General features: G+C 39.9%; 1 protein-coding gene across 3 annotated transcripts; it reads left to right on the top strand.

Annotated features, from left to right (window-relative positions):
* Positions 1 to 679: 679 nt before the first annotated feature.
* LOC123506292 (TRAF3-interacting protein 1-like) lies at positions 680 to 15676 on the top strand. Of its 3 annotated transcripts, XM_045258250.1 has the most exons (16): positions 680 to 1184; positions 1844 to 1961; positions 3682 to 3794; positions 4212 to 4325; positions 4568 to 4786; positions 6585 to 6745; positions 6864 to 6978; positions 7335 to 7383; positions 7940 to 8077; positions 9435 to 9629; positions 9992 to 10220; positions 10631 to 10889; positions 11041 to 11217; positions 11313 to 11427; positions 11806 to 11914; positions 15502 to 15676. In XM_045258250.1, exons 1-16 carry the CDS (start codon positions 1050 to 1052, stop codon positions 15659 to 15661), a joined length of 2406 nt encoding a protein of 801 aa, XP_045114185.1. In that variant the 5' UTR covers positions 680 to 1049; the 3' UTR covers positions 15662 to 15676. The 3 variants fall into 3 exon arrangements, with proteins under 3 accessions (XP_045114185.1, XP_045114187.1, XP_045114186.1); XM_045258252.1 differs by lacking the exon at positions 4568 to 4786; XM_045258251.1 differs by lacking the exon at positions 7940 to 8077.
* The last annotated feature ends 746 nt before the right edge of the window (positions 15677 to 16422 follow it).

Here is a 16422-nt window from a genome sequence, read left to right as displayed (position 1 = left end):
CATGAGTTGAATTATATAGTGTTTCCATGATTGTGGGACATACAAACCTTACAATTATATTACATATGCTTGTGATTGATTGACTGATTGGTAACTTTATTGTTGTAAGCGTATACAAGGGAGATCATGTTTATTTATTAATTCATTAATGTAACAACGATTAAACACGAATAATCAGTGTTTTTGCCTGTATCTTGCCCTATGTGATTTACTTTTATTCAACTGATAATATCACAAGGCCTGGAAGACTAATTATTAATTTCTAAAAGCATAAACTTCAAAGAGTGATCTGGTAAGCCCTTTTTACCTAGAGGAATTGATAAAAAGACTCCTTTAGATTACCTCTTCCTTTTTTTCCTCACTTTTAATCTTTCTCCTTTCCTTTTATACCTTTATGTATTCTCTTCTCCTACAGTATGTCCCTCTCAATTTATTTACATGCTCCCAAAGATTTTTGCACAACCTTGGGATTATTTGTTTACAGTTTGTAGCCATGGCAACCAGTAATCATAAGTTCCGAGGTACTCACTGTTATGTCAAAAATTTGTCCTATGTAGAATCAAATGTGGTAAAGTCTTCAGTCAAGCTTCTGTTTTTATAAAATTTCGATGCAATTTTGTTTTTCTTCACTTCTACAACTTGTTGAGGAGAATGTTCTTGCCTTGATAAATACCAAAAACAAACCAGCCTGACATTTCTGGTTAAAACTTGGCTGGGGAGAAAAGCTTCCCTCACCACAGGAGGAAAGGACGAACCGAGGAGGAGGAGTGAGGAGTATTTGAAACATTAACAACGGAAGGAATAGAAAAGAGAAAGAATTATGTGATCAAAATTTGGAATAGAAGATAGAACAAGCTACAACAATAAGAAGACCCAACAAAAATAGGATCTAAGTCACTGAATATAGAAAATCAAGCCATGACGGGGACTCTAAGTGCTGGGAACTCGTGTGAATACTGCACAGAGGAAGTGATAGAGAGAAAAGAGCTTGTAGTGGCATCAGAGACCAGTAAGTAGATGGTGAGGCCTGGGCAGGGCAGAGGAACAGGATGGCTACAGCTGTGGGCCCTGAGATTCTGAAAAGGACACAGGCAGAGCTAGGAAAATTTATCAAGAGGCCACCGCTTACTGATAAACTCCTTAGTAAGCCTCCCTTCCGCTTCCTCCACGATGTTGTCAATGCGGTAAGCTGCCATACTAATCTGACCTAACTGGCTGGGTGAATGTTTTAACCTAGATTGAATGCAAATGACTGATCCTTAAGTCTGTCCTCAATTCTTTCCCCTTCAGGTCATCACAGACACCTAACCTAACCTGGCCTAAATGGCTGGGGGAATGTTTTAATTTAGATTGAATGCAAATGACTGATCCTTTAACCCCTTCAGTACTGAGATGCATTTTCACCTTGATTTTTTGGCGAATGATTAGACAATTCTGTTTGCATTAGGAATGGTTTATGGATGATGAAAGATTAATGGCAAGTCTTTATTATTGTATTCCCAACATATATTTTTGTAGCTGTATAGAATCACCAAATAGTAACCATAATGAATATGAAAACGCATCCTGGTACTGAAGAGATTAAGACCTATATTCAGAAATGCTTTGCTCTCTCACGATGACTATTTGTAAAGGCTTTAGTTGAAGATGTTCATATTTCTAAGGGTAATTTTATGGTTCTGGTGATGGATTAGCAGGATTTTTTGTTGATCATAAGGAGAAACTGTCTTGAAAATCCAGCTAGTTGTTTATAGGGACTTGAAAAATTGTCATGGTGAGAGAGCAAGGCATTTCTGAATATAGCTGTAAGTCTTTCCCTCACTTATTTTTCTTCCCCCTTCAGATCATCACAGAGACTGGCTTCCTGGCTGGTCTCTACACCGATGATGAACTCAGCTCTCAGAATATTAAGGATAAAGAAGCTAAGGTAGAGTTCCTGCAGAAATGTATAGATGCTACAGGTGAGAGTTTCATGGTACTGATATTATTATTATTTGTAGTGCAGTTTGAACCTCCCAAATCCAGCAACCACCGGACCTTAGACTTGCCGGACCATGGAAAATTCTGAACTATAGGTGGTCCCCAAAACACCCTCCATATACTTACCCTGCATCATTTTTTTTATTTATTTATTTTTTTTTACGGTAAGGCCTATAGCGCCTGTAGGCACACTTGAAGAGTGTATGGGAAGCATTGTTCAGCTTCCGCCCATTAGTGGCGCAGGCAATTTTCTTTATAGTGGTACCCATATTAGGGCCCATATCACCCTGAAGCTTATCTTGGGTGTAACCACCTAGAACCTGGGTATCATGGTGACATGTAGGTAACTTTAAACCACTTGACAAATGGCAAAGTGTTTTAAGGCTGTACATGGTGGGATTCGAACCTACGCGTGGATGTCTGCCCGATCCCACGCTCACCACCTTATCCACTACGTCACCGCCTCCATCATACAAGTGTAGCTGTAACATTGTTTTGATATATGATAGTTGTACATGAAAATATACATGCAGAAGTAAATAAAGTTCAGCATGGAAAATTTTTGCCTGCGCCATTATCATCTCGCCGGACACAGGGACGTTACCAGTGCGCTGAAGCTTAAACCACTGTATGAGAGCACTGTCTAAACCACTGCTTTTACCCTCCTTAAGTATTCTACGAACCTCCATGTTCTTGCTCTCACACTCACTGTAAAACTTGAGAAGTTGATTTTTCTGCTTTTTTATATCATAGACAGTTGATGAACCAATGTTGTACTGTTGGCATAGGGTCCGCACTGAAACACCTTTATCTAGCTTCCTCAATAGGTCCATTTTCTGTTGCACTGATATTGTCATATGTTTGCACTTTTTCTTTGGTTCACACGTGACACTATCACTTCCTGGTCGCTTGGAAGTCATGTTTAGGGGCAAATATTACAGAAAAAATTGTTTATGCACGGGGGGTGGTTGGTGCTTGCAATGAGCAGCAGTGTGGTACTGATCCAAATTTGAGCCAGAATGCCCGGGCTCCAAAACACAGTACAACACCGACGCATTCTAGCAGCGGTCCGGCAAATTACTCCGGCCAATTAAAAAATTCCAGTAAACAAAAATTTTGCCGGATTACAGGTGTTGCAGGATGAAAGAATACCGGATTAAGGAGGTTCAACCTGTAGTAGTATTGTTGCTTATTATTATTATCATCATTGTATTTATTTGTTTTTTTTATGCAAGGGGGAAACTAGCCAAGGGCAACATAAAATTTAAGAAAAAGGTCCATTTCAAATGCAAATTACCTACAAGATTGGTAGAGAATTAACCAAAAGACAAGGACAAATGTATGTAGTTATCATTGTAATTGTGGTAGCAGTAGTAGTTTCTGTCATCATGCAAGTAATATACATTAATAATAGTTATAGTAGTAAATAGCTTTTCTCAAATCAATTTTTTTTTTTTTTATTATCAATGAACACATTCACAAAATCATCTCTATAAATGAATATCAAGTCAGAGCTTCAGATTTTATAATATAATGCTTCTTTGAGTTGCTTCTTTCTGCCAGACTCAGAAATTATTTTTCTCTTTCCTACTTATGATCTTCTCTCACACAGCAATCATACCATGTGCAAAGTTTGGACACTATAACAACTCTAGCTTTTACCATCCCTGTGCATTTTAACTGACAAATATCCACTTCCAGTCTTAGCCACGGGAGAGAACCTGTCAGTCCGTCCAAGCAAGATAGTGGCAGGCCATGAGGCAGACAAGACCAATGAGTGGCTGCAGGCTCTTGGACGTGCTGTGGCCAAAAATGTAAGCCAGTGGTTTCCTTTTTGAGTATAGGAGGGACACTGGGTGAGGGCAGCAATCATTATATAAAAGAAAGGGCCATCTAGAATGCTAGTCTCAAAATGGAGGTCAAAAAGATCATGAAAAATGTAGGATAAGTGTTTTGAAACCTTCCTCTTGAAAGTGTTCAAGTCATAGGTTGTTTACTATGAAGAGATACAAAACATAATATGCCAACTTTTTTTTCTGCTCTTCCTCCTCCTCCTCCTCATGCATCAGCTTTATAGTACATAACTGCATTTTTACTATATTTATATGTACTTGCAGTATACGTATGTCTGAACCCCTCACCTACGTGCCAAAATGTGAATATGCATAGGAACAATAAAGACAAAAGAGTGTCAGTCAGATGAACATGTTAACTCATCACAAGTATTGCAGGTTGACTCCTCTGAAGCTGTCTCCCAAGTCCTCAGTGGAGTGCGGCCTCAAGCAAAGAAAGCAGAGAAGAAGGCAGAGAAATCAAAAGAAAAGTCTGACAAAGAGAAGAAAGGGGTAATACTTTTTCTTTTTTTGGTTTTAGTTTCTTCCGAGCTACCTTTTTCAGACTAGGTAATTGAATAGTTCTGCTCAAAGGCCTATAAATTTTTGTTGCATAGACCAAAAATTTGTTTTCTTTACATATGAAATTCATTTTAAGATATTTTCAATGCATGTTGGTTTCTTTGCTTTACCTTATAGCAGGTTTACTTTTGCATGAATGATGACACTCCTGTCTTATGTTTGTTTCTTTCTAGGGAACAGCCAGTAATAAAGCTCAAAAAAATAATCCCAATGACCCTAAACCATCCCAGTCCCGCACCCCTTCCCGCACCCCTGCCCCCCGCACCCCCGCCCAGCCTTCCCCAGGCTCCAAAGGTCCTGGCAAAGCAAAACTTGCCGTGGAAGCAAAAACTGTACCCCTAAATAAGTCTCCTGCAAAAGGCACAGCTGCTCCCAGAGGCTCAACTGTTAAGGTACTTTATGAACATGTGTATATGCTTGTGTGTTAAGGGAATGCAGGACAGGGAGGGCTGTGGGTCACTGTACAAAACTTAAGCTACATGCACACACACACACACACACACACACACACACACACACACACACACACACACACACACACACACACACACACACACACACACACACACACACACACACACACACACACACACACACACAGAGACACATTCTCATAAAGAGAAATTGGATAAGTGTAGATATGGAGACGGGGCTACACGAGCATAAAGGCCAGGCCCTGTAAAACTACAACTAGGTAAATACAACTAGGTAAATACACACACACATATAAAAAGAGACACATAAGGAAGTTGGAGAGACTACAAAAAATGGCTACAAGAATGGTTCCAGAATTTGAAGGGATGACATATGAGGAGAGACTAAAGGCTATGGATCTACCAACTCTGGAACAGAAAAGGGAGAGAGGGGATCTGATACAAATTTATAAATTGATCAGTGGAATGGATAAAGTGGATAATGAGAAACTGATCCTAAGAGAAGAATATGACATTCAAAGCACAAGATCACATAGTAAAAAACTGAGGAAGGGAAGATGTCTGAGAGATGTTAAAAAATATAGTTTCCCGCAAAGATGTGTTGAGACTTGGAACAGTTTGAATGAAGAAGTGGTGTCAGCAACGAGTGTGCATAATTTTAAAGAAAAATTGGATGAGTGTAGATATGGAGACGGGGCCACACGAGCGTAAAGTCCTGTAAAACAACAAGTAGGTAAATACACACACACACACACACACACACACACACACACACACACACACACACACACACACACACACACACACACACACACACACACACACACACACACACACACTTTCAAGTCAATATGCACATGAAGTTTTGGGTATGTGATAATCTGTGTATGCAGTGTTTAATTGTATAGATGTGACATGGGAATGCTCAGTAAACCTCTCATTAATGCTGCATATTGTCATCATGGTCTATTTTTCTACTGTGTGGCATTCACTGTTAAATGTGCTCATGAAAGTTTTATTCCCTTACACATATTATATCAAATGTTTGTTATGTTTAAGTGTATGTATGTATGTATGTGTATATGTATAATGAGTGTACAGTATGTGTCTCAGCATCATAGTAAACTTATCAATGTGAGGACCATGAGCCATCCAACTTGACTTTTCACTATTGTTGTATAAATAAATGTTCTCATGTACTTTATATTTTATGTGCACTATTGGCATTATTAGTTAGTGCATCTTGGGCTACTGGAAATGTTCTTTTGTCATTCTCCCTTTGCTTGGAAACAGAAAAAATTATCTAAGGTGAGCTAAATTGGCCATGAGAATTTTTTTCTAATGTTATTGCTAGAACAGTTTTTGGTATTGCATATTTCCACTGCACACTGTTCTCCATTGTTTAGTCACACTTTCCTTCCATGATAGTTTTCTTTTACTATTATATGTTTTATTGATAATAGTAATAATGATGACAGTAGTAGAAGTAGTAGTAGTAGCAGTAGTAGTAATAGTAGTAGTAGTAGTGGTAGTAGTAGTAATAGTAGTAGTAGTAGTAGTAGTAGTAGTAGTAGTAGTAGTAGTCTAGGTAGCAGCGGTATAGTTTTATCTACTAAATGTCCATGATTTCTCCAGTTAATGTATTATTACAATCCCTGGCTCAATTTTCTGTTCATCTGTCAGTGTACTTTTGTCCCCATTAGACATGCTGTAGTAAATCATTCTTCACTGCCTTAACTGCTCCTTGTGACTGCAGAGTTCAAAAAACAAGGATGACAAGGACAAAACTGCTAAAAAATCTAGAAGTAAGCCCAAGGAAGAAGAGAGCGGCACCAAAAGTAGCAAAGATAAGGATAAAGATGGGAAGGAGAGAAAGCAGAAGAGTTCATCTGAGAAGGGAAAGTCTGCTAAATCCAGGTTAGTTCAAATAGAAAGTGGTGCTGATGATGCCAGAGGAATGTTTCTTATTAGTTGTTTTATTCATGTGAAGTTAATTTGCCTTGATTAGTTTTGTGATTGGTTTTCCTCTTTGCAGGCCAGCAAGTCGAGCACAACAAGTGAAGGAATCTGGCAAGGAAAACTCCCCACCACATGAAGTGATTGGTGCTACAGAGATCCTCACCAATGGACATGCTACTCCTGAGGAAATGGTAAGGTTTGTGGCAAATAATGTTCAGCCTCACTAGATTAGCTCTTGCATATAAATACTGGATGAATGTCACTTCATTCATATCGCTTATTATTACCTGTAAAGCTCATTAGGGAATAAAAGTGTTGGAAGTACAGCACTCAAACCTTGGACTATTGTCATCCCTAAAGAGCAATTATTCACGGATTCTGTGTTCAAAGTGAAGCTAGAAAAACGTTGCTTGAAATAAATACTTTCTGAATTTTGACACATCTCCATATTGGTATCCATGAAAAGTTATTCAAAACTAATGTGCCAATTCTTAGACTAAGTGTGATATTTTAACTTTATTGTTTTATTTATATGTTCTTTCCCCAGGTGTCCACTCCTAAGCAGGCCCCATCAAGGCCTCCCAGCGCTAGACATGGTAAGGACAGGTGATCTTTACTGTTTTACTGGTCTTCATTACAGCTTATTATTCATTGCCTCAAAAAGCTCAGTAATTTTAAGTCTTATCATCCATTTATTAGTGAAAGGGTTATGGTTGAACAATGTAGTCTTACTTGGCTTTTGGATATATGGAGTGTCTTCATTGTATATATATATATATATATATATATATATATATATATATATATATATATATATATATATATATATATATATATATATATATTCATTTAATTAAATCCTCTTTGTATATCATCTTAATGAATCTTACAATATGGCTTCTCATGTATTTTTCTTTTGCATGCTTCAGAAATATCCCCTAAAATTGAATGCTCATTTAAAGCTTTAAAATATAAATAAATTTTACCTGAAATTTTACAGCTTTGCCAAAGGTGTGCAGTTTTTTTTTTTTTTTTTTTCTAGTCTTAGTTTTGGTTGTAAAGCAGATATTTTCTTTATGTAAGTATCTCATCAGTGTTTGGTGAGTAACATCTTGTATTCTATGATAAAGAGTCATTTATCTCAATGTTTAGATGGTAATGGTGGAGAGACAGTGGAAGTAGTGGATGCAATTGATGAAGGAATAGTAACTCAGGAGGCTCCCACTGAGGAGGCTCAGATCCCCCAGGAGGAGGAAGAGAGACCTATTTTGGCCCCACTGGCCCCTGAAGGTACACACTTGTTGCACAGAGGAACACATTTCTCACTCCTCACCAGGCTGAGAATATTTGGTTCAAAACTTACTTGCCTGGGCTAATCAATTCCAAAATATATTTGTTCAATGCCTGTCCAATTTCTTGAAATTGAAATTCATAATGTCATATATTTTTCATGTTATGTTCTCATTGTTGTGGACAAGTGTCAGGTATTGATGTTTAAAAAATAATCTCCTCAGCAGTAGTTTTGGGCTGGTCTGCTGCCAGGGTACATAAATTTTCCCAGCCTGCTCCTCCTAACTGTGTCATGTGCAGCATCTGTCTGGTTGCAATGTTGTGTCTGAGAAGTTCTTTGTGATTAGTTTTCAGAATATAGGGAGGGAGAACAATTAGATAAAGATACTGTAGATCAGTAACAAAAGGCCACAGGTTGCTGAAACACAGTCCACCTACACTGTATGTTTGTGTGGAGCACTTACATTTTTACCACTCCATATCTTCACAAGATGTTTCCTTATTGAGAAAAATGCATATTTTGTAGCTGTGCATCACATGCTTTTTTAATATGTAATCCAATACAATGATATATTTGTTAGCAGAGATGTTTATGTCCATTGTCTGCTAACAAGACCTTTATTGCACAGATTCCATCCTTGCTGTGGCAGTGGTGTGCATACCATATACCTGGTGTTCATATTGCAGTTTTTGGAAATGTGTTGTGTAGCACTCTTACATGCTACTTACTTCTTTCAGTCACACAACTTGACTCACAAGTGTGTGTCATATGTTGAGTGTGTTATGTTGGCTGTGTCTACAAAGGATATACTGTCATATCCTTATCTCTGAGCTTCCCTTGACAGGTGCTTACTGCATGCTGGTTGACTTTGGTTTTCAGGTGTGTAAGCAGTGTTGCATGTATTAACAGGAGTGAACATTTTTTTAACTGTAGATGCTATTTCATCACCAATAATAGACAATTTGGTAGCCATTGGCGGCCAAGATGAAAAGATATGCAGTAATAATCTGTGGAACTAAATCTGGGAATACATCCACAAAAAAAATCCTCCTTATCACTCAGCCATCAGATTTACACTAAAACCGTTATGCATAGCTGTACCCAAGGCAGGCCTCTGTCTGCCTTGAGCTCCTGGGTTAGATATTATCAGTACTCTGCTCTCCCTTGTAACAGGATAAAATAGTATTTGAATGGTATGTGGATGCTGACACCAACTAAAGATTTTGTAATTTTCTTTTTTTATTTATTTGGTGCTGGCTGTATAATTGTTGTCAAATGTTTGGTAACTGGACCTTGGCAAATGTATACACAAGCTTATAGCAGTGATGGCAAGTCTGACTCATCACCTCCACCCAGGCTCCCGGACAGCAGCTGAAGAAGGATTAGAGACGTCAAATGGTCCATCAATGCTGATTGATCCTGAGGTGGAGGGACAGCCTGAAGTTCTTGGGGGTGGTGGGGAGCAAGGTCAGGAGCAGCTTGTTACACCAAGTTCCCCCAACAACAACAACATTGATCCGGCTATTCTAAAGGCCATGAGTCCCCATAATGGTAATGTTTATTGATCTTTGTATGTGTTGTTTATGTACATCTTTTTTTTAAATGATCCCTTGAAATTTAGATCTGGAAAGAGAGAAGGAATGTGTATGCATCATTTCATTAGTACCATGTAAGCTCCCAGATATAAATAATCAGTATCATTAGATTTTCTTGAAAATACTCACATGTACACACACAGACACACACACACACACACACACACACACACACACACACACACACACACACACACACACACACACACACACACACACACACACACACACACACACACACACACACACACACACACACACACACACACACACACACACACACACAACTATTATTTCACTTCTCTGTTTCCACTGAAGCTGACCAGCTTCAGGGAGTGGACGTGCCACGTCCAGAACCTCCAGACTCAGGTGTTGGGTCTCTGGAGTCACCCAAACATGCAGCCAAGGAACAGGAAGGTCCACCCACTGCCCCAACACCCCGGCCAGGCCCACAGCCCCTCAGAGCACTGGAACCATTCAAGGAAGGAACAAACATGACCACTGAACCAGTGATGCCAGAAACAGAAACACCTGGGAATCAGTCAAAGTTAGTTTGGTTTTCACTTAGTGTTTTATGCATGTGTGTTATGACCTTTGATAACCTTTAGATATATACATTCGTATGTACATACCTTGGTCATGATAGCTGCACTCACAACATGCTTTCATTGATGTACAAGGACTGCTCAAAGAATACTTGACCATTGACTGGCAGAGAGCTGAAGCCATGAACTTGTTAGGTCATAGTTGTAGGCAGTAAACTCCTTTTACTTTTTTTTTTTTTTTTCTCATTGAAGTTCTAAACTGCTGTGCCATTTCTCATCTCATATTTATTTTAGTTGTTGAATAAAACCATTTAATTTATGAATGAAAGGTTATTCTGAAAAAAAAAAAAAATAAGTATCACCACTTCATTGATTCCCTGAGACCTATTGCTGCCATTGTCTTCTGCCACAGGGGAGAGCTACCTGTCAAGGAAGGTGCCATAAGGCCACGCACTGGCCGTCGCTCGGCCCGCCCTCCCAGTGCCCGACCGGCCCCACCACGTGTGAGGGAACGGCGGGAGGTGCCAAAGGAGGAGATCCAGCGGCCAGGTACTGCCAAACCTGTGGCCAATGTGATTCTACCCACCAGCTCAAATGATGGTGATGATGATGATGATGACAACTTTGTGGTTGAGGAGTCCAAACCGGCAGTAGCAGTGGAGGATGATGTAGTGAGTGAAGATTAGGGATCACTGATTACCTTTGTTTTGAAAATGGACATCTAGTGTTACCTCTTAATGACATATAATTTGTTTTACAAAGCTGCACTATGTAAAAAATAATCTGCTGAAAAGAAGTTGTAATATTGTGTGTTCTCATCAGTTGCCTCTAGCTGCAGCAGCGGCCAGTGGTGCTGCAGCAGCTGCTGCTGCTGCAGGTGAGAATGGACAGGGTGCTGGTCTTCTTGTGGCTCAGATCTTGGAGACCAAAAAGGAGATGGAGGATGGCAGACGTAATGCCTTTTCTCCTGAAACACCTGGACATAGGAGAGTCCCCATTGTAAGTTTCCCACTTGGACCAGTGTTGGAAGTGTTATTGAGAGATCCTGGCCTTATTCCTGATCCTGATGGTAATACCTCATCTTTTCTTAACAGGAACAGTCCCTCTTGAGTGATGCTAACCGAAAGAAAGAAAGAGAACTGATCCAGAAAGATGTACAAAAGTTAAGTGCATCCATTCAGTCCATCACTAGATCTGTCAACCCTTTAGGTGAGTCCCTGTACATCAGGAGTTAATATAATGAATATTACTTTATTAAGAATATTCTCCATCCATGTCTATTTCTCTCTTGGCCTTTGCTCCTGGATATACATGAAAGACGATCAAATTTCAGTGTGATTTGTCGTCGTATTTAAACATAGATTTATCAACAGGTTTGGTTTTATTTCTGGTGGTCATAAAGATGTGCTGAGATCGTAATAGTGTATGTGTAAATTTAGGAGGTTCTGACCCTTTCCTCATAGTACACTATATGTGCATTAGATATACAGTATACACAGCTATCATGCCTACTGACTTATTCATATTTATGTTGTCAGTATTATTTGTACAATTATAATGTAAACTAATTTTGTATTTATTTTGCAGCCAAAATGTTAGATTATCTACAAGAAGATCTGGACTCCATGCAGAAGGAACTTGAGTCTTGGCAGAGTGAAAACAAGACCCTTGCTCAGACCCTCAAGCAGGAGCAGAGGTGAGCCACTAGTGAAACTTCCCTAACATTACTTTGATACTTTTCTTTCATGTTTATTTACTTACTATTTCCGTGCTGTTGAAAACCACAGCCTATATCTCAGAACATAGTTAGCTTACTTTGTGGCTCAATATTGAATTGATTTGGCAACATGAATAAAGGTTCATCTATGTGACACATTTCCATTCCTCTGATGAGTTTTCTTATGGCATACTTTTCATTTAAATGCCCTTTACAAGCCATTTTTTTTCATAACTCATTCATGCAAAATATACCTCCCATTTCATCCATTAGTATTTGCCTATCTGTTTACACCCACATCACTGTGTAACTAAATATTCCATTACTGTCCTCACTTGTTCTGCAATACAACTACTTATCCTAAAACATGCTTCTTCACACACACACACCACATAGTGTAGTGGTTAGCATGCTCGGCTCACAACCGAAAAGGACCAGGTTTGAATCCTGGGTGTGGTGAGGCAAATGGGCAAGCCTCTTAATGTGTAGCCCCTGTTCACCTAGCAGTAAATAGGTATGGGATGTAACTCGAGGGGTTGTGGCCTCGCTTTCTCAGTGTGTGGAGTGTGTGTTGTGGTCTCAGTCCTATCCAAAGATCAGTCTATGAGCTCTGAGCTCGCTCCGTAATGGGGAAGGCTGACCAGCAGATGACCATGATGAATTACACACACACACACACACACACACACACACACACACACACACACACACACACACACACACACACACACACACACACACACACACACACACACACACACACACACACACACACACACACACACACACACACACACACACACACACACACACACACACACACACACACACACACACACACACACACACACACACACACACACACACACACACACACACACACACTTAGTTGTGTGAACAATTGGAATGAACTTGATAAGGAGGTTGTAATGGCTGGGACTGTGCATGCCTTTAAGGAGAAATTTGATAAAAGATATAGAGATGGGACACCATGAGTTTGCTGCCCTTTTGTAAACCACAACTAGGTAAATACACACACACACACACACACACACACACACACACACACACACACACACACACACACACACACACACACACACACACACACACACACACACACACACACACGGTAGCTCAGTGGTTAGAGCGTTGGCTTCACAAGTCAGAGGACCGGGGTTTGATTCCCCGGCCGGGTGGAGATATTTGGGTGTGTCTCCTTTCACGTAGCCCTGTTCACCTAGCAGTGAGTAGGTACGGGATGTAAATCAAGGAGTTGTGACCTTGTTGTCCCGGTGTGTGGTGTGTGCCTGATCTCAGGCCTATCCGAAGATCGGAAATAATGAGCTCTGAGCTTGTTCGGTAGGGTAACGTCTGGCTGTCTCATCAGAGACTGCAGCAGATCAAACAGTGAAACACACACACACACACACACACACACACACACACACACACACACACACACACACACACACACACACACACACACACACACACACACACACACACACACACACACACACACACACACACACACACACACACACACACACACACACACACACACACACACACACACACACACACACACACACACACACACACACACATCAACCCTGGAACAGAGAAGAGAGAGAGGGGATTTGATACAAGTTCATAAATTGATCAACGGAATGGACCAAGTGGATAATGAGAAACAAGATCACATAGTAAAAAGATGAGAAAGGGAAGATGTCTGAGAGATGTTAAAAAATATAGTTTCCCACAAAGATGTGTTGAGACGTGGAACAGTTTGAGTGAGGAAGTGGTGTCAGCAACGAGTGTACATAGTTTTAAGGAAAAATTGGATAAGTGTAGATATGGAGACGGGGCCACATGAGCATAAAGCCCAGGCCCTGTAAATCTACAACTAGGTAAATACAACTAAGTAAATACACACACACACACACACACACACACACACACAGTGAAGATCCCAGGGAAATGGCAGAGGCTATGAATGGATGCTTTCGGAAGGTATTCACAAAGGAGACTGCTTTTGACAAACCACTGGTATTGGAACAGAAAGGGATTATGAAGGAGTTTCAAGTAACTGTGGAGGAGATCAAGAATATGATGGGGAGTTTAGAAGTGAGAAAAGCTGTGGGACCTGATGGGGTATCAGGATGGATTTTAAGAGAATGCAGGGAGCAACTGGCAGAAAAAGTTTGTGAAGTAATTGATGCCTCATTAAGGGAAGGTGTAGTGCCCCAAGACTGGAAAAGAGCTAACATTGTCCCAATCTATAAATCAGGTAACAAGAGAGACCCATTGAACTATAGACCAGTGTCACTTACAAGTGTGGTAGCTAAGATGTGTGAGTGGGCTCCGAACTTAAAGAAACACATAAGGAAACTAGAGAAAGTACAGAGGGCTGCAACAAAAATGGTGCCTGACTTAAGAGATTTGACTTATGAAGACAGACTGAAAAGAATGCAACTTCCGACCCTGGAAAACAGAAGAGAAAGGGGAGACCTGATAGCAATATACAGAGTGATGATTGGCATGGAAAAAATGGATAGGGAAGATCTGTGTATGTGGAATGAAAGAATGTCGAGAGGGCATGGGAAAAAACTAAAAATGACCACTTATAGGAGAGATGTGAAAAAATATAGCTTCCCTCATAGAAGGGTGGAAGCATGGAATAGTTTAGACGTGGAAGTGGTCAACGCAAGGAATATTCATGATTTTAAGAAAAAGCTGGACATTAATAGATATGGAGACGGGACAACACGAGCATAGCTCTTTTCCCGTATGTTACAATTAGGTAAATACAATTAGGTAAATAAATACACACACACACACACACACATTCACACCGCGTAGTGTAGTGGTTAGCACGCTCGACTCACAATCGAAGAGGGCTGGGTTCGAATCCCGGTAAGCGGCGAGGCAAATGGGCAAGCCTCTTAATGTGTGGTCCCTATTCACCTAGCAGTAAATAGGTACGGGATGTAACTCGAGGGGTTGTGGCCTCGCTTTCCCGGTGTGTGGAGTGTGTTATGTGGTCTCAGTCCTACCCGAAGATCGGTCTATGAGCTCTGAGCTCGCTCCGTTATGGGGAAGATTGGCTGGGTGACCAGCAGACGACCGAGGTGAATCACACACATCATACATTTAACTTTAAAGCTTTTTCAGGCTGTGCATCACAAGTATTCATTGCTTTTTAATAAGCTTATTGAATGACAGACTATAAGATCTTAAAGTCTTTAAGTTGTTGTTGTGTCAGTGCATGAAGTTCCTTTGGGAAATCTGGCAACAAAGTTGTAGTAGACTTTTTGTCCAAACTACACTAGATCAGTTACTTTTCTTTCTAATTATTTTTCAGTCTCTTCTCCATTGCCTTTCGTTCCATCTCCATTTCAAAGCCAAGGTACTGATGCCAAATGATTCAAGATTTCTTCAGTATTTGTTTGAAAATGTAGTAGATGTACTGTCTCATCACTATATAGATATAGTACATTAACAGAATTCATGTTGTCATCAAAGTCAAGTGTGTTATTACTGAGCACCTTTTTTGTTTACAGTTCCACAGAGCAGGCACTGGAGCCCCTTGGCTACCAACTTATGGAGCTTGAGACAGCTGTACAAGAGCAACGTGATAAACTGTCAGCCGTTAAATCAAACATACTGAGGAACAATGAAAAGATTTCTCGCCTGATGAGTGGTATAAATCTAAATATATGAATATGAATATATATATATATATATATATATATATATATATATATATATATATATATATATATATATATATATATATATATATATATATATATATATATATATATATATATATATTTTTTGTTGAAGAAACTGTTGTAACATGAAACACTCTTAATATTTTATGCTATGAAAATATGGGGGGAGATTATGAACTGTTTAAGCGCACACACACACACACACACACATAAACACACACACACGCCCGGTAGCTCAGTGGTTAGAGCGCTGGCTTCACAAGCCAGAGGACCGGGGTTCGATTCCCCGGCCGGGTGGAGATATTTGGGTGTGTTTCCTTTCACGTGTAGCCCCTGTTCACCTAGCAGTGAGTAGGTATGGGATGTAAATCGAGGAGTTGTGACATTGTTGTCCCGGTGTGTGGTGTGTGCCTAGTCTCAGGCCTATCCGAAGATCGGAAATAATGAGCTCTGAGCTCGTTCCGTAGGGTAACGTCTGGCTGTCTCGTCAGAAACTGCAGCAGATCAAACAGTGAAACACACACACACACACACAGTATTGTATATAGTAATTAGGATAGATTTTAAGGAATATAGAGAAGAACAGGAAATATATGTTATAAGAGTTTTCCAGAGGTGGTTCCAAAGTCAAACCCAGTACAGTACAAGTTGTTCCACACAGTAACAATGGAAGCTCACACTGCACACTAAGTCTTCACAGCCTCATGACACACTAACGTGCATGTTGTATGGGGTCATTTCTGCATA

Source organism: Portunus trituberculatus, chromosome 19, assembly GCF_017591435.1.
Source record: "Portunus trituberculatus isolate SZX2019 chromosome 19, ASM1759143v1, whole genome shotgun sequence".
In the NCBI taxonomy this organism is placed as follows: Eukaryota; Metazoa; Arthropoda; class Malacostraca; order Decapoda; family Portunidae; genus Portunus; species Portunus trituberculatus.
The sequence above is the reverse complement of the archived record's forward strand: the minus strand, read 5'-3'. Positions and strand labels throughout refer to the sequence as shown.